The 15,620-nt window shown below is 36.5% G+C and overlaps 1 protein-coding gene across 2 annotated transcripts in view; it reads right to left on the minus strand.

Annotated features, from left to right (window-relative positions):
- Positions 1-15,620, minus strand: part of LOC105916497 (glutamate receptor ionotropic, kainate 5) — a 303,177-nt gene that overhangs the window by 33,447 nt on the left and 254,110 nt on the right. For both annotated transcript variants that reach the window (XM_012851035.3, XM_036145472.1), the window contains one exon: positions 14,004-14,117. In XM_012851035.3, the coding sequence (XP_012706489.2) occupies positions 14,004-14,117 (114 nt within the window). The remainder of the gene's footprint in view (positions 1-14,003; positions 14,118-15,620) is intronic.

Consider the following 15,620-nt stretch of genomic DNA (forward strand, 5'->3'; position numbering starts at 1 on the left):
ATCAGAAACATTTCATTAAGATCAGTCACATATATTAGTTGCATTCCCGTCCACTTGCGTCTGTCTACATGCAGGACAGCTGAGGGCCCCTCAAAATCCACTCGCAGAGCTTAAAGACTCCCAGCTGCTCAGCAGCCATCTAAAATCTCCAAAATCTGTTTGTAGCTGACAGAAGCTGGGGTTGCCTTGAACAAATAAGTTCTGAAATCAGTCTGATGGTAAACTGTGGTGATTCTCCACCTCAGGGTGTGCTTTTTAGGTTAAGATTACTCCAGCTTATCTGTGAGATGTGATATAAAGCCTTTAATGTCTCTGTAGAGCTTTAACTGTGTGAAGTCTGCTAAATGCTATCAACTGGTGTCAGTTAAGTCGGCATCAGTCCTAAAATGCTCTAGGCTAAATAGTCTGCTACAAGGATTTGAGAACCCATTTTTTCCCCCTTGTGTGTTGAGTTGCATTGTGGGTAATATTGGCTTTAGATATTGGCAAAAAAATGAAAAAGCTCTGAAGTAAAAGATCCAAAAATAATTCTGGTTCAGTCTTTTTTCAGGTTTTAGTATAAGACAAATATTCAATGCAAGTTTTACAGTAATAGAATAAATGATATTGTCAAAAAAGAAATTGAGAGTTCTGTTTAAACTTTTAATGTTGGTTAATAATGTTTATTGAAACCAGGAGTGACAGATGTACTCATGTCCGTCGTTGGGCATATACTCATACTTTTAGCTTTAGTATTCCTATATCTAATTTCATAGATGAGAAATATTTTCTGTGAAGCCCTTACTCCACAAGCAGCTTCAGACTATAGTAATAGAGGCCATGCAGCTCTTTAAAATTCACTAGTCTTCTTGTTTTAGGTTTTTTCGTGCTAAAGCATTTAATTTAAACAGATAAATCAATAATTTGCCTGGAGAAGTTTAGGACGCTATGATTAGGTCAATAAATCATTGTATCAGTTTTATAACCTGCTGCATACTGTAATCCCCAGGATTTGGACTGAGAAAAACACCTTAAAGCCATTTCAACAAATATCTTATGTCATGAAAAATTCATGAGAAATTCTGTGGTTGTGGGCTTACAGCTAGAAACCACTGATCAGGTCAAAAATGTTGGTGTAATCATGGACTTAGACCTGAATCTTCAGAGGCACGCAAGGATAATTGCAAAGTTGGCCTTCTGTCACCTGAAGAACATTTCCAGGATTAAACGACTAAAAACCCAGCAGGATCTTGAAAAACTGTTTGTCTTTAGCTGAAATGACAACTGCAAGCGTGTCTTAACAGGTTTATGTAAAAACGTAACCGTACGGCTGCAGCTGATCCAGAACGCTTCTGCACTTGTGTCTTCGTTAAAACTAAGAAAATAGAGCAAATCACCCCAGATCTGCCTGTATCTCAGAGAACAGACCTGCCTTAAATAGGTAGTTTGTGGTTATTCAGTGTGACAGAAACACCGATCGCCCATTTAGCACTTTCCAGACCAAAGATGACCTATGACAAATATCAAGCAGAGTCAGATATTTTGTGTGAAAATCACGCAGTGTGACTGCAGCTGCGACTGACGTATTTTGACACAGCAATGAAATCTTCTGTCTGGCATCTTCTGATGTAGAAAATGACTTGGGTAACCATTATTTCGAGCGTGCACAGTGTGACATTACAAGTCCTCTATGATTTTGGAAATTGCAAAGTGTGTGCAGGTCTTTTGTTAAATGAGCAAGGGGATTAAAAAGACACGGGAAGTAAAATGTTTCCTCACAAAAAAAAATTTCTCAGTTATTTTGCAGTTGTTTATTCAACAGGTTAAACAGTGGTTTGAATCTAGGTAATAATTTAACTAGAGAAACAGTATTTGATATTTAAAATTAAAACCTAATCTGATCTATATATTCAGAATTTGCCTTCTCTTTAGCTGAAGTAGTCCTTGTGCAAAAAAGCCAAAATAAAGCAATGAAAATACTCCCTAAATAGCATCAATGTTACATGAAATTCAGGTTTTGTTTAAAATAATCTCTGTTACAGTTCATGTTTGAGCAGCTATGGCCATGTTTGTTAGATTTTAAATTACAGAGAATCACATGTAGTTAAGATTTATGCATTGAAATGTGCTGCAAGCAATGCACCTGGTCTGTAAATGGAAACTTGGGATGAAAAAAACAATCAGGAAATTAAACTATGAAAAATGTCTTAATCAAAAAATAGTTTTGAGAGTAATTTGTTTTATCAGATTTTATAAAAAGGAATAAACTATTTTATTATTTCCAATTTCACAGAAAAATTTTAATCTTTTTCAGTTTGACTTTTACAAATTCCATTCTTTTCAAATTGCGCTTTACAGATCACATTCTCTTCACTTCTCACTTTTGACCAATAAAATGTTGTTGCTGATGTCCATGCAGACCAATAGAAATGCGTCTTCGCTCCTCACTGCAGAGGAAAGTTTGCCCCCAGAAGTGAAGAAAAAATAAAATATGAAAAAAAAAAAAAAAAAAATAAAAAAATATCAATCTGATAAAACAGCAAAGTCACCCCCAAAACCTTTGTTTTTTATTAATACATTTTCTACGTTTTATTTCTGGATTGCTTCATTGATTTTTTTTGTCAAATGTCCAATTACAAAATGTGTTTTTTTCTTCAAATTTTCATTTAGCAAATATGTTCTTTTCTTGCAACAATAATGGAACAAATTTCTGTCCGTAAAGATTCTTACAAAAAAAACCTGAAAACTGAAATGGTCTTTACGCTTAGTGGAAAATCAAAAGCCGTGAATCAGACGCTAACTTCAGCATCTTTGCAGCAATGTTAGACTCTTGTAGTGATAACATATCGCTCCTGTCGGGTCTGTCACATTTATTGTCCCTCTGAGGGTAACCCAATGCAGACCAAACAGATATTTACGACACCTTGGACTAGGCGTGCTTACAACAGAGGTGCGTACCACTTTTCACACCAGTACAAAACTGCATCGCGGAGAAAAAACAACAGATTGATTTACACGACACATATGAAAAACTTTGGTGCGGCTGATTCAAAATAAACCACGGTTAAAGCCCTTGTAGCACTCAGGATCATTTAAGGTTTTGGATCATTGATCCAGACGGCTGGGAATGGAAATTCAACTCTGACATGTATCACAACTTAAGAAACACCTTAACGAAAAGAAAAGTTTTCAATAGAAACCTTGAGATCACTATTGCCTTGTGGTCCATTAGCAAATAAACCCTGCTGAAACCCGTGTACTGAAATCAACACGGCCTGTCACCTCGCCTATTCAGGGTTGTGCGCTCAGAAGGAGCAGCCTGGTGTTTAACAAAGTGAATTTATAGTGTCTCGGTTGAAATCTTCCAGCTCAGACTCAACCTGGAGGCAGGAGCTCTCGTCCTGATTGAGAGGATGGATCTCTCACAGCACGTCAGGGCGAGAGCATAAATTGCCGCCGCAGGCCGTTACTGTGAGTAAAAACGTGCTCTCGGTCAACTTAATCTCTAAATAAACACTTAAGAAAATGCAGCGGGCGCACTGCTGTGTGAGCAGGGCTTTGCTGTACACACATTAAGCAGCTGACTGATCACTGAGTCAATAAAGTGATGCTGTCACTGTGGACTGGATCAAACATGGAGGACAGATGGTGGAGGTGCATACTAATGAGCTGCAGATGTACATTATCTGCAGACAGGGACCATGCAGCCATCATAATCCTTCCCTCAAGGAGACAGAAGTGGAACTTTTAATGATAATGGCAAATAAAAGAATCGCTATCATCATTAATTATTGTTGAATGAGACTTATGCTCTGAGCCCTCTGTTTTTCATGTAGTCTCCGTTTCCCAGGACTGTAAGATGCAGCGATCTTGAAGGGTACGCATTGTTTTTCATCACAGTTACGATATCTTAAGGTTACTCCTCCTTACTTTACATTGAGATGATGAGAAAGATAAAAAAATAAAACAGGATTTTATCATATAATTGTTTCTTGAATGTTACATTGAAAGTAGTCAGCAAAGCAATAAGTGAACACAACCTGGTTTTCCTGGTTCTATTTAAGGCACCTTTTAAATAAATGAATGAATGAATGAATATTTATTTTGAACAATAACTGTGAGCCAAACAAAAAATACATAAAACACCAGAGATCAATGTACAGAAATCAGTTTAAAAAGGAGCAGGAAGAAGTATACACCGATTTACTCCTACCCCCTTGTCACACATAATTTATTGCAATAATGCATGTCCCTGAGTATGGTACTTTTAATATTTATTGTTTAATTTACAGTCATTAAATGGCACCAATATAAATTATATAAATATACCATACATACATTCCATTTGCTAATAAGTGGTTGTTATAGAAATGCATATTACCGAAAATAGATTACAACAATTAACTACTTACACCCAAGTACATAAACATATTAATAACTATATTTATACAATACAATTTACTGTAACCTAGTGGAACCTGTTTTCCTCCTACTGAACACATGTTTGTTGTATGCACTTTTGAATTTAATTACATTGTTAATTTGTTTCAATTTAATATTTAAATGGTTCCATAATTTTACACCACAACATATTTTTTGAAGTTAAGCCAGAATAAGGAGTCTTGAAGTTGAGTTCAGCTCTCAGACCACCACCTTCTTTGTCACTGAATAATCTTTGCAGATTCCCTGCTAATGTTTTATTCCTTGCCATGAACATTATTGTTGCAGTTTTATTGCTGATTAAATCTGTAAGCTTCATGGCATGTGCATTCAAAAACAAACGGGTTTGTGTTAGCTAAATATTCTGTATTATCGATTACTCTGATTGCTTTTTTTCTGAAGAATGAACAAAATCACACAAATTACTTTTACATGTGTTACCCCAAATGTCTGCACAGTAGGTGATATATGGGAGTACCAGTGAGAAGTAAAGTCTGGACAGTGATTTATCATTTAAGAGGTGCCTCGACTTCCCATTAACTGTTATGCTGTTCGCAAGTTTCGATCTTACATAGTTTATGTGAGGTTTCCGACAACTCTTGTGATCCAGCAACACACCCAAAAAATGCATTTGATTAACTCTCTCAGTGTCAATATCATCGACCTTAACTTGAACTTGTGTGTCACTTTTCCGATTCCCAAAGTTTTGTTTCGTTCAGATTCAAAGACAGTTTATTCATGTCAAACTAGACTTTTCTAAATTACTTATTTCAGATGTGGTGACCTCCAAGAGCTGTTGTATAGTGTCCCCTGAACAAAGGATGCTGGTGTCATCAGCAAATTAGATACATTTAAACTTTTCTGAAACCTTGGATATGTCATTTATATAGAGAGCAAATAAATAAGCAATGGCTAATAATTAATATTAATTGGTTGTAGAGTTGCAGAATAAACTCAATTGTCTTTGATTCTGCCCATCATTTCCACATTGATCCGTGCAACCATCTTTTGTGTGACACATTTTCCACCCACAAGTTGTGTGCACAACTTTGAAAATTGTACTTTAGGCTGTGTATTTTACATTGTTGATCTAAGCAATCTGGGTTTGCCTGTAAAAGCCTCCCCCTTTACCAGGGAGTTTTATGTAAAAGAGAGGGCTCTAGCTGCTGTAGTTCCCCGTCTGTGTCATGTAACCTACTCTGTGGCTTTGCACGCATATCTTCTTACTTGTCAATGCATTTTAAAATGTTCAAAAACAGATTGCTGATTTCACGAAGCAGGAGAGCAACTTGTTCTGCAGGTTTTGTCTGTACACAATTGCATGTAACCCCTTTTGAATTATACTGTGAGACAATATACAACTCATATTAAATCAGGGGGTCAACATGCTGCAGCAAGCTGCTAGGCATTGAAACATGCACAATGTGTGAGTTTGTTGTAGCCATATGTTTTTAAAGTAAGATGTTGTTTAAGAAAGAAATGATGAAGCTACAGTCCCTTGCAAAAGTATTCACCCCCCTTGGCATTTTTCTATATTTGTGGCCTCACAGCCTGGACTTAAAATGGGTTGTTAGAAAATGTGCACCATTGTATTTGCACAAGATGCCCAGAACTTTAGAGATGTATTATTTATTTTAACTATGAAGCAAACACAAATACGATAAAGTAATAGAAAACTGCTGCATGCATAACTGTTCACCCCCCTTAAGTCGGTACTTTGTAGAGCCACTTTCTGTGGCAATTCCAGCTGCAAGTGGCATTGGATCAGATATGAGCTCGTCACATCCTGCCACTGGGATTTTGGGCCATTCCTCAAGACAAAACTACTCCGACCTCCTTCATGTTTGATAATTTTTTTTTGCTTGTGAACAGATTTTCAAGTGTAAACCCAGATTCTCAATTAGATTGGTTTGGACTTTGACTAAGCTATTCCAAAACAATCCAATATTCCCTCGACTTGGACCAGTTTCCCTCTTTCTCCAGCTGAAAAACATCCCCACAGAATGATGCTGCCCCTGCCGTGTTTCGCTGTGAGGATGGTGTTCTTGGGGTCATAGGATGTGTTGGGTTTGCGCCAGACATAGTGTGTTGTTTGGTGACTGAAAAGTTTGATTTTAGTCTCAGCTGGCCAGAGCGCCTGCCTCCATACAATTGTGGAGTCATCCATTTGCCCTTTGGCAAACTCGAAAAGTGCCTTCTTATTTTTAACATTTAATGTCTTTTTTTCTGGCCACTTGTCCCTGAAGCCCAGCTCTATAGAGTGTACGGTTTATTGTGGTCTCATGGACAGATATTCCAGTCTCTGCTGTGGAGCTCTGCAGCTCCTTCAGGGTTACATTTGGACTCTGTACTGACTCTTTGATTAATGTCCTCCTTCAAGTAAATAATTCATTCAATGTTTTAGTTTTTTTACTTTTTTTGTACTTTTCAAACAGATTAAATCCTTTATATATATATATATTTTTTGTATTCAAATGTATGGTTGTCTTTAACTAAGGAATTAACAAGTTTTCTGTGACATTTCACCAACCCTCAAAGAAACATTATGAATACAGGTAATATATGTTACAGATTTAAATAAGGTATTGCAGGATAGGCGTAAGCGCTCACTAACAGTACACTTTTAATATGATTAGGCATAAATCCTGTTTTCACATCTACTTTTTCGTTCAATCCTTTTTTCAAGGGACTAGACATCTTGACCAGGGTCTGATCAGAGGAACCTTACATGACTTTTCATTTTTCAAAAGAATCCCACTTTCCACCTTTTATGTTAAACACTCTAAGAAATAAAAAAGACAGCAGCCCATCTACAAAGCAGCTTGCAGCTTTATTGTTTTATATTGCATCAGCCTCTCAGGTAGAGTTGCTTAAAAAAGAACCCTTTTCATTTTTTTTTACCAGCTTTCTGCTTGCTTTAGGCCTAAATTGAGTCAAGTGGTTTTTATTTTGTTGTTGCTGCTGTTTCTTATTAAAAACAAAAACAACATAAAGACATACTTTATATATATATATATATATATATATATATATATATATATATATATATATAGCAGATTGAAATAATTTTAATTTAAGAAGGCGTACACTTGGACATGTAACAATTTGTAGCACTTGTGGATTTCAAAAGCTTGCTGTAAAACTCAACAGTAAAACTGTAGCTATAATCAGACCAAACGGCATAAAAACCATCACTAACGATTTGAGTGTTCCCAAGGGCAGTGTGACCCAAGTAAATGATATAAAAGTTTGTGAGTTTGTTCATAGAGTTTGTTGCCCAGTTTTAAATTTTTTCCATCCTTCCATTCTCTGCTAGCTTACCCTTGAAGGGTCACGGGGGGACAGGAGACCATTTCCAGTGGTCTTTGAGCAAAAGGTAGGATAATCCATAGCCAGGTGACTAGTACATCACAGGGCAGATTTTAATAACTTAATTTCAAAAGCTCCTGTTGACATTGTAGCTCCTGTAGTAACTGCAGCCTTTTTGTTTTTACAGTTTAGAGCCTAAAACAGCAAAGGCTTGGCCTCCCTTTGTTTAAGTGTGAACCATGGCATTTTAAACAACAATTGATTCTCTGATTTAAGGGTTCTAGGGCACAATAAGAGGTTTCGAGCTGGAAGGAAGTAAAGGCAAAGTAAAGGGGAGAAAGAGCATGTAGTGATTTAAAAGTAATCAATAAAATGTTTAATCAAAGGGGGAGCAAGCGTAATTCAAGCAGGACTGGTGTGATGTATTCCCTGGGTGGAGTTGCTGGAGAGCTGATGCTGCATTTTGCTTCACCTGGAAATGATAAACTGCTGCATTGTTTAGGTGAATACACACACAGCTGCACCATTCTGGTTGATAAAAATTAAGATATGGGATTTGTGTGGGCTGGTAAGAATTTCTTCCGTTTCGCTGTATCACGATAATGACGCAAACTTCTCTAAACAAAATGTATAACATGACCCAGATGCTTTGATTTAAAAAGGCATCACTTAGTCTTACTGTGGCTGAAATCACAGTAATAACCACAATAATGTACCGTTTATTTTTCATTTTGATTTTGATACATTGAGTTTATCAAAAAATAAATAAAACACCTGCTAAGTTATAATTAAATGTACCAATTGATTATGACATGTAAAATTAAATATTTAAACCTGCCATTAAATAATTAAATATGCCTTTTAAATAATGACATCAAATAAATACATTTAGTTTTTGTTAAATTTAATTGAATATACATTTAATTATTTCACTATGTATTTATTTATTTGATGGTGTGTCACGCAGCCAACTCATCATGGAATAAAAATTGGTAATTCTTTTTACAGTTTTGGTCATTTCTTGCCTGAATTTTTTGAGGCATGGCCATAAACAAACTCTGACAAAGACTATTGACAAAACTCATTAATATGAACAAAAAAATTCAATGACTTCAATAAGCATTCATCTAATAATTTCATTGTTTATGACTGTTTAATAATTGTGGGAGATTTCATCATCCATGTTGACAAGCCAAAAGACAGGCACAAAAAGCTATAAGATATTCTTGATAACTGGTTTGATGCAACATATTAAACAATCAATGCACAGTCGAGGACACACTCTGGACTTGAGAGTTTATAGGCAAGGGTGTAAATGTTTCCAATGTCTCTGTAATTGATGTGGCCCTGTCGGATCATTACTCTGTTATCTTTGAAAGTAAGTATAATCTCCATTGACTCACTTAGCAAAACAGATAATGCAACAAAGCCTTTTACAAGCATCACGGCTGAAACCTTCAATCAAATATATTCCTCCACCTCATTTCAATGTTATAACACAATGGATGAGTTAGTGCATAATTTCCATCGTAACATTTCCGACATTATCGATTCCATTGCTCCCACTAAAGTGAAGGTTGTCTCTGGGAGGAAGAAATCTCCATGGAGAAAAGTCCCATTAGTGAGATGTGAAAGAAAGCTTTGTCGTACAACTCGAGTTCACGTTTATTATTAAATCTACAAAGAGAGACTGCAAAGCTATCACTCATCACTAAAACATGCAATGGGAAACGTTCGCAGAAATAATAAACAAAAACATCAACAATGCTCGCGCTTTATTGACCAACGTTGAAATACTCATGAACCCTCCTTTTATTGTACCACTGGAGCTCCACTCTACCAGGGCCTGCAATCAATTTGCCAACTTCTTTGCATAGAAAATAAAAAAAAAATAGAGGGTTAATCTGCACACCCACTAAAAAAATCCACTACCAAAATTAATTAGATGTAAGTATAAATGCAGAGAAAATTACTACATTTCAACTACTCAAGTGTGAAAGCTTAGAAGAAATTATAAGTCAGTTAAGCTCCTCCTCCTGCTGTTTTGATATTCTACCTACAACCTTCTTTCAGAAGCCTATCATTTGCATCTGACCTGATTCATATAGTAAAATTCATCCCTCTCATCGGGTGTTGCCCCCCATGCTTCAAAAAAGCAGTTATTAAATCACTGATAAAAAAAAGAGCAATCTGGACAAATCACATCTGCAGATTTACAGGCCAATCTCCAACCTGCCATTTATCAGTAAAATGATTGAAAGAGCTGTGTAGTCAAATAACTTCCTGACCATGACCAACCGATTCGATGTTTCTCAGTCCGATGTCTGTTCTCACCACAGAACCGAGACCGCCCTCGTCAATGTGTTCAATGACATCCACCTAAATAAAGACTGTGGCACAACCACAGTGGTAGTTCTGTTGGTCCTCAGCGCAGCATTTGACACTGTTGACCATGATATATTATTAAAGCGACTGGAGAGCTGGGTTGGACTCTCTGGTACAGCACTCAACTGGTTCAAATCCTACCTAAAGAACAGGGACTTTTTTCAGCTGTACGGAAACCAAACTAAGGTTATTATCTTTGGACCTGAAGAGGAATGGACAAGGGTCAGCACACAGCTTCAGTTATTACAACTACAAACAAGTCATCAGGCCGAAATCTGGGTGTAGTGATGGACTCAGACCTGAACCTCCAAGGATACGTAAAGACAGTCACAAAGCCGGCCCTATACCACCTAAGGAACATTTCCGGGATTAAAGGGCTGATGTTCCAATGAGATCTAGAGAAACTCATCCATGAATTTATCATTATTTGGATTGATTACTGCAACGGTGTCTTCACATATCTACCCAAAAAAATAAATGAAATTGAACCAATCAGACAACTGCAGCTGATCCAGAATGCTGCTACTCATGTTCTTACTAAAACCAAGGAGATGAAGCACATCACCTCAGTTCTGGAGTCCTTACACTGGCTCCCTGTAGCTCAGAGAATATTTATTATTAAAATATTTCTGTTAGTTTATAAATCACTGAATGGCTTAGCACCAAATTACATTAAAGACCTGTTGTTCTACTCCTCTAGCTGACAGGAGTGGCATTCACTGTGGTCTTCTGCATCCACAAAGACCCTACCCATTCTTCTCTGACACCATCAAGACATGTTTGTTCAAGCACTCATAGGATATACTCTCTTTTACTGATCATTCTCTGTAAACCCAATAGCAAGGATTAGTTGATTTTAAAAATATATATATTAGAAGTCATGCCATTTTTAATTGCAGGAAAGTGTTCGAAAAGGAATAAATATTTAGCTTTCATCGTGTAAAATATTGTTTTATGTTGGTCAGTATAATAATGGAGCTGTCCAGTAACGACAAAAGCTTCGCTGAAAAGGTTTTATATCCATCTTCAGGAAACACTAAAAAATGACTGAAAAAACAGAATGAAAAGGAAATCCCAAAAGAAATAAAAAAAAGAAAAAATAATTCCCCCCACATAAAATAATGCAGGATTTGGAGACCTCAGAACTGTCACAAATCCTGTGTCTTGGATCTGCAGGTCTGTCAGACTGAGGAAGTAGAGAAGCAGAAACCCCGAATTTCAGATTCCAGTCAGGAAGCCAGAGTCAACCATCCCCCATCAGAGGCTAACAAGTCACATTCAAAAGAAGCAGCTCCTGTCGCTCCCTTCCCCTTCCCGTAAAAAACACAACATAAAAACATGCCCTCTATCTGTGTTTTCGGCTTTGGTTTTATCTGATCCACCCCCCCAAAAGCACCCCCCTCCTCCCCTTCGTCAGTGTTTGTGCTAATACTTTCTGTTGCTTTGTTGGAAACTCAGTTTGACTGTGTGACCCGAGCGGTCGAGCGACCGTCGGCGCCTCCAGCAGCACAGCTCGTGCTGAGAAGGTAGCTCCTGATGCAACCGCGGCTCTTTTCGCCTCTGAATTCATCAAATCAAACACACAGAGGTCGCAGACATAAAATATCAGCCGCAGACGAGCCGCGCTTCCGTCTGTGAAAGTTCAGAGCCAACTCTGCCAGCAAGATTAAAAAAAGTTGACTTTTTATTGTCACTTTCAAATTCTAGTGCGAAATAAAAACACCTATATCATAACCTAACAAAGTGTACTGTTTTGGAGCAACCTTGGGTAAATGCAAGAGCATGTTTATCAATTTATTTTTGATATCGCAAAAGCAGTGTTACAATTCGTTTCTATTTCTGTGCCAAATCAAAATCGGAAATCCGATCAATACTTCCAAAAACACAAGCAATGGCTAAATGCTTTTATCTTTTAGAAAAAGGAATAATTGCTCCACTTGTGAAAGCAAAATCTTCCGAGCTCTATTTGGCATTAAGACATCAATTCTTATTGCCACGTTGCTAGACAGGATACTAGGAAGAAAAGAAAAAAAAGGAATAAAGATTGAAGACGGGAAACTAACATTTTCCCATACATTTTTTTTTTTATTTCTTCCACTCCTGTCAAGACTTGAAAAGTGGTCAAAGCAAATGCCATGCTTTGAAGACTTCATAAAACCCCTCAGCTACTGCTGCATGTTCAGGATTGTTGCTTTATCAGCAGGACAGACATTATGCTCCTGTCTTAACTCCTTTGCAGACGTCAAAAGATTTTTTTCTTTCTTTTCTTTTTTTTCTAGGACTGCCCTATATTTGGTTTATTTCCTCTCCCCATGAACTCTGATCAGTTTCTCTTTTGCTGCTGAAGTAAAGCACACTTATTCATGCTTGCTATGTTGTGCTCAGCATCTTAATTTTGCACCCTCCTCCACATGTTTGCAGGGTTGTTTACACAGTTTGTTGCAAACTTTTAACTGGACTTATTGCACCTTTCTTTCAATAAAAGGGTTTTTTTCTTGCCATTCTTCCACAAAGGCCAGATTAGTTGAGTGCACAAATCCTGTCAACAAATTCTCTCACCAAAACTGTGTGCACATCTCTTCCAGAGTTACCATCAGCTCCTCTGATTAATGTTCTCCTTGACCAACCTGTTGGTTTAGGTGTACATCCATGTCTTGGTAATTTTACACTTGTGGCACTCTTTCCATTCTCAAATCATACGCTGGTGTAGATTCTCAGCCATCCAGGATAAGTTGTAATCAATTTATAAGCCTGTTACTTTCAACCATGTTCTGAACTAGGGGGAAAATCATTCTGTCTAAAAGAAACAAGGGAAGAAGTCCAGTTGACTTCTAATCAAGGACTTAGGATTCTCATAGGAAAGATCGAAAAGCCCAATGTTTACAGCTTGGGGAATTGTTTTATAACCCAACCCTGTTTTCAAGTTTAACCTTGACCTGGCTACTGCATTCTTTGGTCTTTATGATGCTGTTTTATCCCTAATGCCCTCCAAGAAACCTCTGAGGCTTTCCCAATCAGACCGATTTATAGTGGGATTAAACTGCAAGCACTTGGATTCCTGTTCATGATTATTATTGCGGACAGTTAGTTGGCCTGTATTTAGAAGTAAATGACTACAACAAGCTGGATCCAAATGCATTTACAGTTCCCAGATTTTTATTTGCAAAATTGAAAACCATGCGTTGCTTTCTCTTAGTTTGAAAATGCTCCAATAAGTATTAGGGCTAATCACACATTTCCTTGAGATTTCTTTGTGTCTCTGTTGACAAAAAATGTGAAGAAAGACCAAAAACAAACAAGTGATGATAGTTCTTTCACAAGGCGCTGTAAATGTAAAAGCTACCCCGTCTAAAATGTGTTTCTGCAAATAGTATAAATTTGTAAAAGTTATGAAATAATATTCCAATAAAATCAAATAGCCTCTTTATGCAGAGCCAAGCAAAGGCATAGGCAAACCTTTTGACTAGTTTGAGCCCTTTGGTGGCCTTAAGGCTTCAGCTAAAGTTTAATTTACACACAGCAGTTCTACAAATGCACCTTTTGTAGGAAAATTAACTTAAATGTTAACAGAATCATTATTTCATGCCAATCTAATTGTTCATGCTGTTTGTAAGGGGATCAATGATTTTTTTCCACCTTTGCTCGCTTGTGAAATAAACATAAAATCTAAAGCATTATCTTTTTATGTGATATTTGTAATAGATTTTGCTGGATGTAGACCCTGAAGGAAATTCTGTTTAGGGTCCTCACTATCTTGAAGCACTGCTGTGTTACTTTATTTAAGGTGCAGTGGCAGATATCCATCTAGATCCAACTTTTATATTAGGACTGATGAATAAAGTTTCAAAAAAATCTAAAAACAGAAGCCGAAATTTAAAAAGCAAGCTTACCAGATGGACTTGGTAGAGGATGCTGATTCCCAGAGTCATAAATGGCTTGGAGAAATCGATCACCTTCTCTCTCTCTGAGGTTATGGTGAAGCCAGCAACTGCCAGGTCTGCTTTCTGCAGCAAGATACAAAAATAACAGATCTGTATGTTTAGCTGTAGTAACTAGCAGGTACTTAGAAATCCCAAAGGAAGAAAGAAGGCACAGCAGAAAATACTAGAAAATAATTCTCTCGTTTCACTTGAGCTGTGTAAAAAATATAGTTGAAAATGGACTAGATAAAGAACCAAAGAAGAGACAAAAGGAGAAATCTAAAAAAAAATGAAATAATAGAGGTCAGTAGATGTCTCACAGAAAATAACATACAAAAGCCACAGAACACAAAGAAAGGAAGACGAGTCGAGTACATTCAAGAGAAGCTCATATTTAGGTTAGAAGAATAGACAGAGACAATCATTGAGAGGAAACTGAGACCTTGAACCAAAATTTATCTCAAGTGTAGAGCACCAGAAATATTTTGTGCTTGAGCAAATAAAGAATGCAAAGACAGCTAAATGTACGGTAACTAAAATAATCTTCATGGAAACACTTTTGTTGTTTCCCTAATGAATATAATTAGCAGAAGAGCCTTCAGTAAATTGCATTCATGTTTAGCTATTCTGCATTCCCAGAAAACACTTTCTGAGGAATGCAAATCTGTCAGAAACTGAAAATGTTTTTCTGTAACTCTATAAGCTCTATAAGTTTCTGCCTTCAGATACCAACGTTTCCTCCCACCACAGGGTTGATGGTGTAAAACACAGCTTTAATATTGTGTCTTCAAAGAATCCCGTTCCAACAACAAATTTTGTTAATCTCTTACTAACATAACAGGCTATTTCAATAATCATTTAGTCATTGATTTGGCAATAATATAGCCTACTGATGGTAATTATTACTTTACATTCTTGGCTGTAATAATATGTTTTATTTCAGACTCAGGGTCACATAATCTGAACAAAAGAACAGTAATCATGTATCCCTAACATGCAATTAGATGATAGAAATCTGAGGACGTTTTTTCTTTTTTCTTTTTTCTAAGCACTTTTGAGGACAATTGATTTTTATTTCACTGAATCATTCCTCATTTGTGCAACTAATGGGGTTCTAATGGGCAGTGCTGTGGGCAATGCTAGGGGCAAAAACATTTTATAATTAAATACCACAACTGAAGTCATTTTAAATTATTTAACTTTAGACATGTATTTATATTCTTATCAAAATAAACCCTTTCACATGTGGAAATTACATTCTATTTGTAATATATATATATATATATATATATATATATATATATATATATATATATATATATATATATATATATATATATATATATATATATATATATATATTGGCAAAATATGGCAAAGCATACTGTTACCTTACAGAATCAGAGGCTCATTTATCAATTTATCAATTCTGCCCTTTGAATTTGTTAAAACTAATAATTGACCGAAGAACACTGGGTTTCTGTGAAGAGGAAGATACTTTATTGGAATTTTGGTTAGGATTTCTGGTCGTAATGGACCCAGATGCAGAGATGAGGATGGTAAGCGCAAATTGAATTAGGCTATTGA

The sequence above is a fragment of the Fundulus heteroclitus genome, chromosome 13 (assembly GCF_011125445.2).
Source record: "Fundulus heteroclitus isolate FHET01 chromosome 13, MU-UCD_Fhet_4.1, whole genome shotgun sequence".
Lineage (NCBI taxonomy): Eukaryota > Metazoa > Chordata > Actinopteri > Cyprinodontiformes > Fundulidae > Fundulus > Fundulus heteroclitus.